The sequence below is a fragment of the Nelumbo lutea genome, chromosome 1 (assembly GCF_056320005.1).
Source record: "Nelumbo lutea isolate HS-2025 chromosome 1, American lotus-T2T, whole genome shotgun sequence".
Lineage (NCBI taxonomy): Eukaryota > Viridiplantae > Streptophyta > Magnoliopsida > Proteales > Nelumbonaceae > Nelumbo > Nelumbo lutea.
Window position 1 is genome coordinate 187,752,544 of NC_142684.1, and position 14,021 is coordinate 187,766,564.

Consider the following 14,021-nt stretch of genomic DNA (forward strand, 5'->3'; position numbering starts at 1 on the left):
AATTTATATCTTCAACTTCTTCATTTCGTGGAGCAAGGATTGCTTGTTCTGACAGGATATATTCATCTGTAAATTTCTGTTGAATATCTGGGAAGATGTTGTCCATCAAAGGTTTTATCTTGATCCCATCTTCTTTTATTAGAATATCATTTTATATTTGTATCCAATCAAGCTTAACATCAGGTTATAGAGAAATACATTTGATATCACCATTTACGATATAAAGGACCCAATCAACACTTTTTTTTTTAATTTCTAATAGTTGATTAGACGTCTCATTGTTTGTTAGAAGCCTCATGCTTGTTAATTTGAAACTTTACATTGTGACCATAATTCTGGTCTTTGCAATGATGCAGGAACAATTTCTTGTCTTCCTGCTTTTGAAACAATAGGTAAAATTTGTTTGAAATCTCTACGTAGGACAATAATTTTACCATTGAAGGGTTTATTGGAGTCTTGTAATGCACTTACTTTCATGATAATTTTAATAGTGCAGTCAACTACTTCAATTGCATATCTATGAGCCATCAGTGCTTCATCCCAAATGATTAACTCTGTTTGTTGAATAAGTAATGCTAATAGAGACTTTTAATTGATAGGACATATTGAAGTGGTATTTTGAACCTTGAGTGTATTGTTCTTCCACCTTGTAATAATAGTGCTACAATTCCAGATGTTGCAATTATGATAACTATTTTCCTCTTTGATCTTCACTTTGAAATCAATGTATTACACAAGTATGTTTTGTCTGTACCACCACTTCCATAGATGAAGAAAATTCCATCAACTTTAGTTTCACATGAATTAATGATTTTCTCAAATATTATCCTTTGCTCCTGGTTTAATCCTCCATATAATCATTGAAATTCTTTTTGTGAAATATTTTTGTCTATAGCTCTTCCCATAGAAGTTTGTTTATATTGTTGTATGTGTTGTTCTCTATGGGAATTTGCATATGTGGAAAATATTGTAGAGATTTTCCATTTTTAGTCAAGATTGAGTTAATCTCATTTAGACCACAATTTAAGTGTTTTTTCTTGCTCTAACTTGTATGTCATCGCATAACTCTTTTCAGTGAAGATCCCATAGTTGTTTTGATTTTGTAACTTCATTGAATAGTAGAATCTTAACAAACATATGACGTAATTGATCTCTAGTTGCCCAAATGGAAGCTTCAGATAATGCTTCGTGCCATTCGTTATCATCTTCTCACAAGCTAAGAGCTTTGCATGTTGACTTATAAGTTGGATGTTCAATGCCATCTATTGTTCTTAATTTTTTATAACTCCGAGGTCCACAAATTACATGTAGTAGCATTCGTAAGTAGAATCTATCTCCAAAACTAGGATGTATATAATATAATCTTCCAATTGATTGACATTTTTTTCTTCTTGTCCAAAATTTTTCATCTTGGTTCCAAACCCACTTTGTAGGAAATTCTGAATATGTTAATTCTCGAACATCTAAGTATTTTGCATTTGCTTCAAACCATGCAGTAAACATTGTTCTCTTAATATATTTTCTTGATACTACATGGTATAACTCATTTGTATCACTAAAAACAATTGTTTGTTGATTTTGTAAATGATATTGTAGTCGTTCAACATGTGGGTTCTTATGTTGTAAAGGGAACTCAAATATTCTCCAACATGCTTTAGATACTAATACATATTTGCAATCCATATATTGTTGGATCTCATCAATTTCTTGAATTAGCTATGTACTTCTATTGTTTTCAGTTTGATTTGTTCGGAGAACAATAGTTGCTTTATCAAATCCTTTTGCATGTACTTGTATAAGTATTTGACAACTTGAAAATATCCAATGATTTCAACATTAATATATGCATTATACTTCCATAACAAATATTTATTATAAGGAACAACCTAATTGATGGTGCACAATCTGATCACACCTAGCTAGCACTTACGTGGCTCTTGGAAGGTACCTGTGATGGAGAAGAAGAGGAGTCCCCAAGGGGTTGCCTGGCAGGAACACTCCGATGCTTAAGTTAGTATTCTGTAGGAGAAGCAAGGAGAAGATGAAGGTTGTGTAGATAGCGTGAGAGTAGAAGATGATACCTCTATTCCTTGATACTAGCTCCTTATAACAGAAATCCGCTGTATCAGGTCCATTGGCCTCTGACAGGGCAGGTATAACCGCCACTATTAGCCTGTCGCAGCCGTTACTGGCTGGGCTGAGGTGGCACACACGGGGCCGTCACCGTAGGGTACGTGCCTATCAGGTGTAAGGCACCCTCTAAAGGTGGCAGGCATGACGCTGTCTGACGAGGGATATGGCTATTGTCCCCAGATTTGTCAAGTACGATGGTCAGGCAGGAGATCCTCCTGCGATATGCAGAGCTACCCTTCCGCGAGTTACCGCGTGTCGGGCTATCTCATAAGCGATGAGCTACCTGTGGCAAGCTAAGCCGAGTTGTCTAGCCCGAGGTGTCTTCACCTCAGGGTATCTATAGGCAAATTGGTGTGTTCCTGTCTAGGAGTGGCCTGAGGTCCACTAGGAGGAGCTCAGATATTAGGAGAGGTCAGGGGCCCCGAGCTCGGAGGCAGCTTGGGGTACCTTAGCCCCGGGGAGGAGGCGCGGGCTAGGTGGCTCCCGACGATTAGTCTATCCCATCGATTTTCTAGACTGAACTCGGTGTGACTTTTCCACCGAGTTGTGGTTGTGCCTGTTGTGCCGTCATGCTGAGTCATCACTTGAGCAAGGTCACACCCACGTGTACCCATGCTACGAGGTCTGGCCAAATCGTCCTCCATCACTAATGATTATCAATTTTATATTTTCCAACTTTTACTTTCTTTCCATCATTCATCCTATGCTATATAGGATAACCACTTTCTTTAATAATGGTTTCTAAGGAGAATTCTCGTGGGTAATGCTTTGTACACTTGAATTTAGTTGTGCATGGTGACTTTGGATTAATCCTTCCACAAGGTCCATGTATCATAAATTTCATGATGGTTTCATATAATAGAAGGTCTTCATCTTTGTCCGGTATTTTGGCACAAATAATAGCATCTACATCCATAGAGGTATGAGGCTTATCATTAGGATCAAGTGTGACTAATACATGTGCATGTGGAAGCCCTTTCTTTTGAAATTCAATAACATGTAAATCTGAAAGTTCAAAGTGAATGTTAGAGGACAACTAAGAATATGATGTTTATGAAATCGTATTAATGGATAGAGATTTGTATGGACAAACCTGCAATTACTTTTCAAAAATCTCTTTGACCCTAATATCATCTAGTAGTTGTTTGAGCTTCCTTTTGAATACACGAGTGATGATATCGAGACGATCATTTGGTTTTAACCAAGGCATTTCTGTCATAGCTGCTATAACCTCACTCCAATTTCAATTGGCTATGAATGTAAAGAAAAGATCTAGAGGGCTAAGTGCTTGACATATTGCCATTGCATCTTGGTAGTTTTGGATCATGTATCTTGGTCCTCCTATAAATGAAGAAGGAAGGACAAGATGATGACCAACTTATTGAACATCATTATCTCATGAAGTTATGGCATCTTGCAAACCTTGGTATGACTCACTTCTCATTTGTTTTTGGTTCAATTTGATAAACCTAAGAAGTTTTTCCTCTACAACTACATATGCATCGGTTAGGTATTGTTGTACAAACGACCACTTGGTAATAGTGTTTTCCCTTCTTCTGTTCAATCTTGAAGTCGGTATGCATGAATCTCTCTTATAGAAACAATGTTTCTTCCAATGCTTCTAATAACTTTAACTCTTTTACATTGAATTAATGCTCTAACCATCTCCACCATATGGAAACCGTAGGGGATGTTGTAGCGGCATATAGCTTGGATGTGTTTCATCTATCCTTTAAAGTTTACTATCAATGGTACGAGCAATAATATTTCGTCGATGTGTATTTTCAGACCCATCACCAACTATCAATGCTACAATTTCATCTAATGATTGTTTGTTATACTGGTTTGTATTTGGGCCTCTTTTTTTATGTTATTCTAATGTGTAGGTTGAGTAATTGATTCTGTTGGAGGATATCTCTTGCATTATGAAACACCTTTACATAAGGATTGAGCTCATCAAACATCATTTGTAGTTGTTCTACTATGTTGGGAATCACTTTTTCCATGCTTGTATTATCTCCCATTGAGCCCATTTGCTGTTGGATCTGTTGGATTGTTTCATAAGATTATAGGGGCGTCAAAGACCGATGTAGGAGGGGCCTATCCTAAAATGGAAGACTCTCTCACGGTACCTTGGCGTTCACGAATATTGATGGAGGACGATTTGACCCGACCTATGAAACGGTGACATGCGGACACTGACTTAGCACGAGCAGCAGCTCGGCATTGTAGCATAGTGCGACCAAGTGACGGGCCCATAAAGCAGCTAGCTACATCATAGCTTACAAAAGGAGAAGCTCGCCACAACACAAGCTCCGGGTTCCCCGTGCTACCTTTGAAGGGATGCACGAGGGGTCCACTACCCCCACAATGACACGCTTGTGATAAAGCTGAAGATCAACGACTTCGAGGTCAGGCACGTACTCGTTGACTCGGGCAGCTCGACAGATATTCTCTTCAAAGCCGCGTTCGACCAGCTTCAGTTGCAGGGAAGTGACTTGAAGCCCACGAACACTCCTTTGATGGGCTTCAGCGGAGAATAAGTCTGGCCCCTTGGGAAAGTAAGAGTACCTGTGGAAGTCGGCACATGGCCCTGTGTTGTCAGACTCAACCATGACTTCCTGGTGGTCGCGACCCCCTTCCCATACAATGCCATAAAAGGTCGGCCGATCACCCATGTCCCACGGGCGGTGGTCTCCACTTATCATTTGGCAATGAAGTTCCCTACAGACTTTGGTGTGGGGGTAGAGCGGGGCGACTAGCTCGAATCCCGCAAGTGCTATGTCATCACCCTAAAGGGAGACCAAGGTAGCCGACGACCTCGAACTGGAGCAGCCTACAGAGCAAGGCGAAGAACGAGTTGCTCCCATGGAAGAAACAGTCGTTGTTCCGACCTCAGCCGCAGATCCAACTCGGATGCTTCAGATCGGTGCTTCCATCCAGGAACCTTTACGATCCGAACTGGCAAGTTTCTTACTCCAAAACTTAGATATTTTTGCATGGTCCGTGGCAGAGATGCCTGGTATAGACCCTAAACTTATAACTCACAAGCTCAATACCGATCCTATAGTTAGACCCGTTAGACAGAAGAAACGCAACCTAGCCCCGGAGTGGTGGAAAGCGGTCAACGAGGAGGTTGCGAAGCTCCTCACAACTGACTTCATAAGAGAAGCCCATTACCCAAGTTGGGTAGCCAACCCCATTTTGGTAAAGAAGGCTAACGGCAAGTGGCGCATGTGCGTCGACTACACCGACCTAAACCAAGCCTTCCCAAAAGACTGCTTCCCGCTCCCCAAAATTAACCGTTTGGTGGATGCGACCTTAGGGCACGAGTTGCTGAGTTTCTTAGATGGACTCGGTAGACGAAGAAAAGACTGCTTTCATCACAGAGTCCGGTCTATACTGTTACAAGGTTATGCCCTTCGGGTTCAAAAACGCAGAGGCAACCTTTCAAAGGCTTGTAAATAAATTGTTTGATACAAGACTTGCATTCTGTTTTTGAAATTTTGCATAAGTTTAATATGAAGTTGAATCCAAACAAGTGTGTCTTCGGTGTTACCTCGGGTAAATTCCTAGGGTACATCGTTAACCGGCGCGGCATTGAGGCCAACCCGGATAAGATTAAGGCCATCTTAGATATGAGACCACCCCGGAAGTTGAAGGAGGTTTAGAGGTTGAATGGCCACATAGCCACCCTGAGCCACTTCATGTCCAAGTCAGCGGACCGCTATCTGCCATTCTTTAAGGCAATAAAGAGCAAAGGGTTCGAATGGACCCAAGACTGCCAGCTCGCGTTTGACGAGCTCAAGAAATACCTCGCTAGCGTGCCGATCTTAAACCGGCCCGAGGAGGGCGATGTTTCAGAACTATACCTCTCGGCGAGCGACAAAGTGGTCAGTTCGATACTAATAAAGGAAGTAGATCGGGTCCAGCGACCCATCTATTATGTTAGTAAAGTATTGCAGGGAGCAGAGATGAGATATTCGGAGATAGAGGAGCTAGCATACGCACTGGTAATTGCAACTCAGAAGCTCCGCCCTTACTTCCAAGCTCACATTGTTATCGTCCTCATCGACAAACTTCTGAGGCAAGTCTTACTTAAGCCCAAGGTCTCTGGTCGATTGACGAAGTGGGTCGTTGAGCTCAGCGAGTACGACCTCTAGTACAAGCCACGAACTGCCATTAAGGCTCAAGCCTTAGCAGATTTCATCGCCGAATTCACATTCAGTTCCGAAATTCCCAGGCTGATTGAGTACGAGGTCCTCAGTTCGGGTGAGCCCAATGCTCCCAGGCTGGTTAAGTCCGAGCCCCGTGAGGTAGCAGCCAGTGTGGCATCTCTCCTAATTCGGTCAAGCGCAAGCTGGGAAGAGGAGCCCTAGATCCTTCACGTAGATGGCTCCTCGAACCAACAGGGCAATGGAGCTGGAATAGTCCTGCACGGCCTAAGTGGCACAAAACTGGAGTACGTGTTGTGCTTCGAGTTCGCGACATCTAACAATGAAGCGGAGTACGAGGCGTTGATAGTTGGACTAGCCTTAGCCAGAGAAGTAAAAGCCAAGCACATCGTTATCTGCAGTGACTCCCAGCTTGTGGTCAACCAGGTCACTAGCGAGTACGAAGCTCGCGAGCCAACCATGGTCGCCTACTTAGCCAAAGTCAGAGAGGCCTTGCTCAACTTCTAGTCACACTTCATCAGACAAATCCCTAGGTCAGAGAATGCTGAGGTTGACGCCTTGTCCAGGTTAGCCAGCACCAGCGAAATCACCATGAGAACCGTGTACATAGATGACTTGCCTCGACCTAGCATTCTCGGGGGGGCAAAGGAGGTTGCTCCCGTCGTTCAAGCATAGCCGAGTTGGATTGACCCGCTCGCAAGCTTCTTGCTACATGGGACCCTCCCTGCAGATCACAATGCAGACGGAAGGGTGCAGCACCAGGCAGCCAAATACGTCATGATAGACGAACGGCTATACTGGAGATCCTACATGCTCCCCTACCTGCGTTGCTTGTGACCTACCGAAGCCGAATTCGTACTCCGTGACACTCATGAGGGTCTGTGCAGCGGACACTTGGGGGGCAAAGCCCTCGCCCAAAAGGCACTTCGATAGGGGTATTATTGGCCAACAATGAAGGCAGATGCCATTGAACTCGTTAAAAAATGTGACAAATGCCAAAAGCACGCCAATATCCACCACCAACCTGCTGCCAACCTCAAGTATCTCACCAACCCGTGGCCCTTCTTACAATGGGGCATCGATCTACTCGGGCCATTCCCGCCAGCAACGGGTGGGAGGAAGTTTTTAGTAGTAGCAGTGGATTACTTCACCAAGTGGGTAGAGGCTGAACCTCTTGTAACGATCACAGCTCGGAATGTCCAAAACTTCTTTTAGAAGAACATTCCTCCCTTAATTTGGTTTCAGATTTGTTCTGGTTTGGTTAAAAGAAAAAACATTGAAAATGCAGTTTTCTAAATTGGAAATAGGATTCCCGGATGGGAGTAAAGAAATTTTTGAAATTTCGCCCAACCTTCCTACAGGGTTCGACCATCCATATGATGGTTCTCCCATCCCTTCATAGTTATGTTTTGACTTTGTATTTCAACATGCAAGTTTGAAACTTAACATGAAGTTTCAATCATGCATTTATTTTACGGGGCAAGATAAAAAAGAAATGTTGACGCTATAATGGATATGCTCATGATATCTTCTCTAGGTCCATGAAGTGCAAACATATTTCTTTGGTGAATTTACATATAAAGCCATTACCATGATGCAAGATGCATCTATGTCATTTGAACCCATGGTTTTGTTGTTTCCTGGTAATGCTATTTATTTTGTTAACTGTACAAATTTTGTTTCAACAAAGCTCTAGGTTAAGAAGGAGATGCAAACCCTACACAAAGGGGTATGGTCTATCAAATAATCTACAAATTTGTGGAAGAATTTAATGATTTTTCTTATGAAGAATATTGATCAAGCACAGTTTATAGTCTCTTTTTTGAGCTACATCAATTTATAGTTTAATTTGGTCCATGGTTTCTCATGCATGTTTTCTAGTTAATTTCTAGCTTATAATGCTTGGACTTTGGATTTACCCTATATTTTATATGGATACCTGTACTCCTATTTCTTAATAATCTAAATAATTACTAGAAACTTCCCATGAGTTTGCTGATAAACCACTAAGTGGGAAATTTACCCAATTACCCTACACCCAAATACTTAACTAGGTGGCTAAGGATTGGTGAAATGTGGTAATAATCCTAATTAACTCTTGAATGGATAAATTATCAATTGAGCTGGTTTTTCATGAACTTACTTGTGTGGGACTTGTGCAACTGTGCACCCTACTTTCAGACCCTAATGAGCATGTTTAATGTGTATGGTAAGCAGTTGGGTGAGGGGGTGACTTTCCTCATTACAACCTTCATGTTTTCTAGGAAGGAATACTACATAATATATTAATGATTTTTCATCTACTAGTTCTTTTCTCATGCATGTTTTCTAGTTAATTTCTAGCTTATAATGCTTGGACTTTGGATTTACCCTATATTTTATATGGATACCTATACTCCTATTTCTTAATAATCTAAATAATTACTAGAAACTTCCCATGAGTTTGCTAATAAACCACTAAGTAGGAAATTTACCCAATTACCCTACACCCAAATACTTAACTAAGTGGCTAAGGATTGGTGAAATGTGGTAATAATCCTAATTAACTCTTGAATGGATAAATTATCAATTGAGCTGGTTTTTCATGAACTTACTTGTGTGGGACTTGTGCAACTGTGCACCCTACTTTCAGACCCCAATGAGCATGTTTAATGTGTATGGTAAGCAGCTGGGTGAGGGGGTGACTTTCCTCATTACAACCTTCATGTTTTCTAGGAAGGAATACTACATAATATATTAATGATTTTTCATCTACTAGTTCTTGTGTGTGGTGTTGTTTCTTACTATTTTCTTTTCTTATTTCTGTCCACAGGTAGTATTCAAAACTAGGATCTACCACTACAATGTTGATGCTAAAGGAAACTTAAGTTTGGGGATCTTGAAAGACGGCTGAAGTCCTGCTCTAATCATCTCAAAGGTGCTACTTGCAATGCTTTAACCATCTCAAAGGTGCTACGTGCAATCAGATCAATATTCAGAAATTCGAAGCTCACGTAAGCCTTTTCATGATCTTTGTTGCCAAAGTTTTCGTTTTACATGGCCTAGAAAATACTAACTTAGTCCATAGTCCATACAAATATATGTTATTTTGTATTAGGAACATTAAATATTGTATCTAGTGTGCTGAATCGTATTCTAACCTATTTTATTAATTAGATTTTGCTTTATCTGTTTTGACCACATTCAGCATTTCCAACTACTGAATTTGTATATTGGACTGTTTGGAGATGGCTTAGATATGTGATCATTTTATTATGTCTACCCCCTAAAAAATGATCTGGTCATCCTTTTTGTTAGCTCTTCTTTTTCAATTTATTTGGGTATATTCCTCTCCCTCTCTTGCCTTTCTCCCCTCTATAGTTATCCCTTCCACAGAAAATGTCTTTGCCACTAATGTTTGGCATGGTTAGTATAGAACATAAAACTAATTCAATCTCCACACATACTAAAGAAACAAAAATAAAAGGATACACCAAAAAGAAGAGAAATATCTATACAATCATATTTTCCTTTACATTTATATGCACAAAAACATCAAAATGAAGTTTCTAAAGTAGTACTCTTTTCAGACCAAAAGGGATAAGCAAAACATCTAATTACACTTTTCAAGTACTACTCTTTCAACATTCACTAAACCTAACTTAAAAACTAGTAAAACTACAATTCTTCACACTACTCATTGTAAGTATTTGATAAAGTTAAACTGCAGATTTTAAGACTGATGTTCATTTTCTCCCTCTTCATTGTTTTCTACTATATCAAGAAGAGCTCCTTTTGCTTGTATGAAATACCAACTTTGCATTATTTCTCCATAACACCCTAATATAGATTTTGGTTGAGATTTTTGGAAATCTATCTGCACCTGCATACATTGGTTAGAAATGTTAGTGAAATATAAAAGGATATCTCTACCCTCCCATAAAAACCAACCTCCACTAGAATATTCATCAAGTTTAACTATATGACAGTTACTGATTCGAAGTTGTTCAATAATACTTTCATATTCATATTTTTTTGCCCTTGTTTCAATAAGAATAATCACAGTAGGTTTGTAATCTTCAATTAGACCATTCATAATCTCTGTGAACATATAATCTTTAACTCTATGAACATTCTAGCAAAGTATCTTGATTGATGGATAACTTGCAATATGAATCTTGTTTTGAACTATGTTTGGCTGATTCAATTTTCTTACACTTGGTAGCCATGCCTCCCATAGTGATCCTTCCTCAAATTCATTAATCATGGATCTCATTGAGAGAGAATGTCGCCACGTTTTCTAAATGAAACTTAAATCAACAAAAGATGTCAACAATTATGACACTTGTGTTCTTATGAGGTTGTATCATTGTTACTTGCCAACATTGTGGGCCGAAGTTAATTTTTAATGGACTCATCTTTTATAGCAGCATGCAAAGTTATCCAAAGATAAATTTCTGCACATATAAACAAAGAAAAAATCTAAGAGGCTTTATATTATTTGTAAGAGATATAAATAAAAAAAACATCTAAAAGGCTTTATATTATTTGTAATTTGCAATCAACTATATATCATTTTGTTCGAAAGAAAGACATCAACCTAAATTAAATATCAAGAAATTAAAAACAACATGAGCAAATAAAACAAAAAAGTAAAACTAATTTGTAAAGAAAATTCAACATTGTTATTAATTATCTATAGCATATGGTAGATTTTTAAAACCTCATTTGTTTTTGTTCGGAAGGGAAGAGGTTATGTTTGTTTTTAGGAGAGATTTATATTGTTTGGCATGTTGAGAGGGGAAGGTCAAGAAAGTTATGGAATTCTTGATGGACACCATGAAGCTGCATCCATCAGTGATGAACTCAAATCCCAAAGTTCTTAAGCATGGTTTGGAAACAACAAATTGACCAAGGTATAAGGTTTAAAAGGTTCTGAAGTAAGAGAACCTATTGAATTTACTAAATGAATAGGCTAATTTGAAACCTACTCAATGAGCTTGCTTCTTGTGACAGCTCTATTCTTCATTGTGGAAGCTCTTCATCTAAGTAAGAAATTAATGTAGTGTATATATGATATTAGTGGGTGTTAGCATTTATTCTGTATATTCAGAATTTTGTACAGTTCTGTAACGTTAGCATTTATTCTTTCTATCATTGGTTTATATGTCTTCCACTAAAAGAATTCATATAGGAAATGTGAAACTGAAATTTACAGTTTGCTGTCTCACAACAACAATAACTTCAGCAAAGAGGTTGGTGTTACCATCCTTAACTACATATTGCAACTTTCTAATGAAGTCATGAGAAGCATAATGGGTGCTCTTATAAGTAACATTTTAACCCATATACATTTTTCAATAAGATTGGATATTTTCTCTTTGTATGAGAACTTTGGAATTTATGTCTGCTTGGAAAGACATTATATTGGTCTTCCGCTCCTACTTAAATTCACTAACCAACATAATTTTAAATCAGAAAAACCAGCAAACGAATCCAATTATGAACATAGCAACAATGATAATAACCATGTATTAGATGGGCTATTTGTGAATCCCGTTTGATGATGTATTTCACCCCTAAAAACCTTAATTTTTTGTCATCTATTTTTTGCAATGTTTAGCTTAATGGAAGAAGCAAGAATGTCTCTATGAGTTTTACCCAAGTAAAAGTGAGATGCTAAGAGAAACTACCAAGAAACATTCTTAGTAATCTCCTCTTCACTAAAAGTAGGAAACAACTCCAAAATCAGACCCTCACAATCCTTTTAAGGATCAAACTTTTACACCACTATCAATTGGTTACCATTAGCACAAATAAAATCTAGCACAAGTACATCATCTTTGGATAAAACAATACCCAAAGAAATGAAACCCTGAGACTAAGGACACTGTGCAAAATCAAATTCTCTATAGCAAACGTCATGCTTTTTATATTACAAAAATTCTATACATAGTGAAAACAAAATTAAAAAAAAAGCAAAAAACAAAATTACTTTATAAAAAGTAAAAGAAAACATACCTGAACACAAAGACAAAATAACATCACTTACAAATTTACAAGAATGCATCTTTACAATCATTAATTGTCTATAGAAACCAAATGGCAGATTTTCAAAACGTTATTGAACATAGCATGACAATTGTAAAATAAAACCTATAGAAATCAAATTAAAACAATACATAAGTAACTAGTTGTAAACATGCAAAATATGATTATTAGATAATAAGAAAATTTACGAATCAAGGATTCATGGAGTTAAGAGAGGACAAGTTAGGAATTGTAGACAAAGAAAGTAAGTTTTTAAGCAAATAGAAGGAAAAGGCAAATCTCATCTCATAAAATGATAAAAGTCGATTTAATTGGAGATCCACTTGTCTTCGTGTGGCTCCAGTTTGGCGAAAAGACAAACGGTCAACGTACTTGAACAGGGGATTCACGCACAACCTCTAATAGCAAGCTTGGCGACCCCAGAAAGAAAATGTTGTGAAATGTGATGATCACTGTGAAATACAAAATGACATTTTTATACAAAATGGGTAATCTTTTCGTATTCCAGTTCCCACAATATCTTGCAAGTAGGATCACCCCCAATCACGGTTTCCCCAAGCAAAACCGCGACTGCCACAAATGTTAAAGGAATTCAAGAATACCTTCACCGTGAATGGGCACCATTAGATTTGGAACACAATGAGTGTTGAGAGAAATTTCCTTCCAGAAGAACGCCAATGAGGTAGCCATGAACGAGAGTCGAAGAAGACAACTCACAAGGAAGAAATTTCACGTCAAGTCTCTCATCCTGCTAGAAGAGATTTTTGCACGAGAAAAAGAAAGTCACATGCAAATACCCTATCCTACGGGAAAAGAATGCCACTTTGTCTTGACGAAGCCCCTTCCTGCCTTAGTATATATAATAGATAATAGATGTTTTGAAAAATGAAAAAAAAAATCTTGAGGGGAATAAGGAGGAAAGAAAAATATTCAATAAACCAAATTTTCAACATCAAGATGGTTGAAAGCCGAAAATTCTCATTTGTTACTTCCACCACCTCAAATCAATTGACAATAAAACATTCGGTCATTTTAAATTTTATGTACAAATCGCTTTTAATGGTAGATGATGAATCCACGCCTCCCTTGTTTTTGTGATAATCTATTAATGATCGCTGAAATGCCATTAAATCCACCATAGAAATGTGGTTGTACCTACAATTTAATATGAGCCAAATTCTCTCCGTTAAGATTGTTTGATAAATGTTGAAGTGGCTATTTAATGGTGATGAAACCAATTTTTGGTTCAGCTGTGGAGGAAATCTTTACCCCTATTATAATTTATTCACTAAATCAAGCCATTCGATACAATCACTTAAATTGTATTATTAGTTTCTATGCATGTGTTGTGTCTAAGGTATATATATTACAAATTTGATACCAACACAGAGATAATGAGGGCTTTTGGTTCAATTGGTGCTTATTAAAAAAATGCTGCCACACTAGTGCCAAATCGGTGTTTGTGTTTATTGAGAATGAAACCATTGTTTGTCAAATAAACACTAAAAATCATAAATGTCCGGATTTATATGCATGAGGCATTTGGGAAAACATTAAATTCTTGTTTCCCCTAATGCCCAAGCATTTCTTAAAATGAAATGCTTATGTTGCATATTTTATGGGGTGCTAATTTGAGTTGTAAAGTAAAAATAGTTAAATTATTTTCAACCAAACAATAAAAAC

The 14,021-nt window shown here is 38.2% G+C and overlaps 1 protein-coding gene across 1 annotated transcript; it reads right to left on the reverse strand.

The window, feature by feature from the left end:
• Positions 1-9,777: 9,777 nt before the first annotated feature.
• LOC148879904 (uncharacterized) lies at positions 9,778-13,169 on the reverse strand. The gene is made up of 3 exons (XM_088966542.1): positions 12,941-13,169; positions 12,711-12,790; positions 9,778-10,170 (listed from the first exon to the last, which is right to left on the reverse strand). Exons 1-3 carry the CDS (start codon positions 13,026-13,028, stop codon positions 10,021-10,023), a joined length of 318 nt encoding a protein of 105 aa, XP_088822668.1. The 5' UTR covers positions 13,029-13,169; the 3' UTR covers positions 9,778-10,020.
• Between the last annotated feature and the right edge of the window lie 852 nt (positions 13,170-14,021).

What these genes read in the sequence shown, in the direction of transcription:
- LOC148879904 (XM_088966542.1), bottom strand. Translation starts at nt 13,028, where the DNA reads ATGGCTACCTCATTGGCGTTCTTCTGGAAGGAAATTTCTCTCAACACT. An exon ending in GGTGCCCATTCACGGTGAAG is followed by an intron (nt 12,791 to 12,940) that starts GTATTCTTGAAT and finishes TGTATTTCACAG; the next exon opens with TGATCATCACATTTCACAAC. An exon ending in TGCGTGAATCCCCTGTTCAA is followed by an intron (nt 10,171 to 12,710) that starts GTACGTTGACCG and finishes CAATGTATGCAG; the next exon opens with GTGCAGATAGATTTCCAAAA.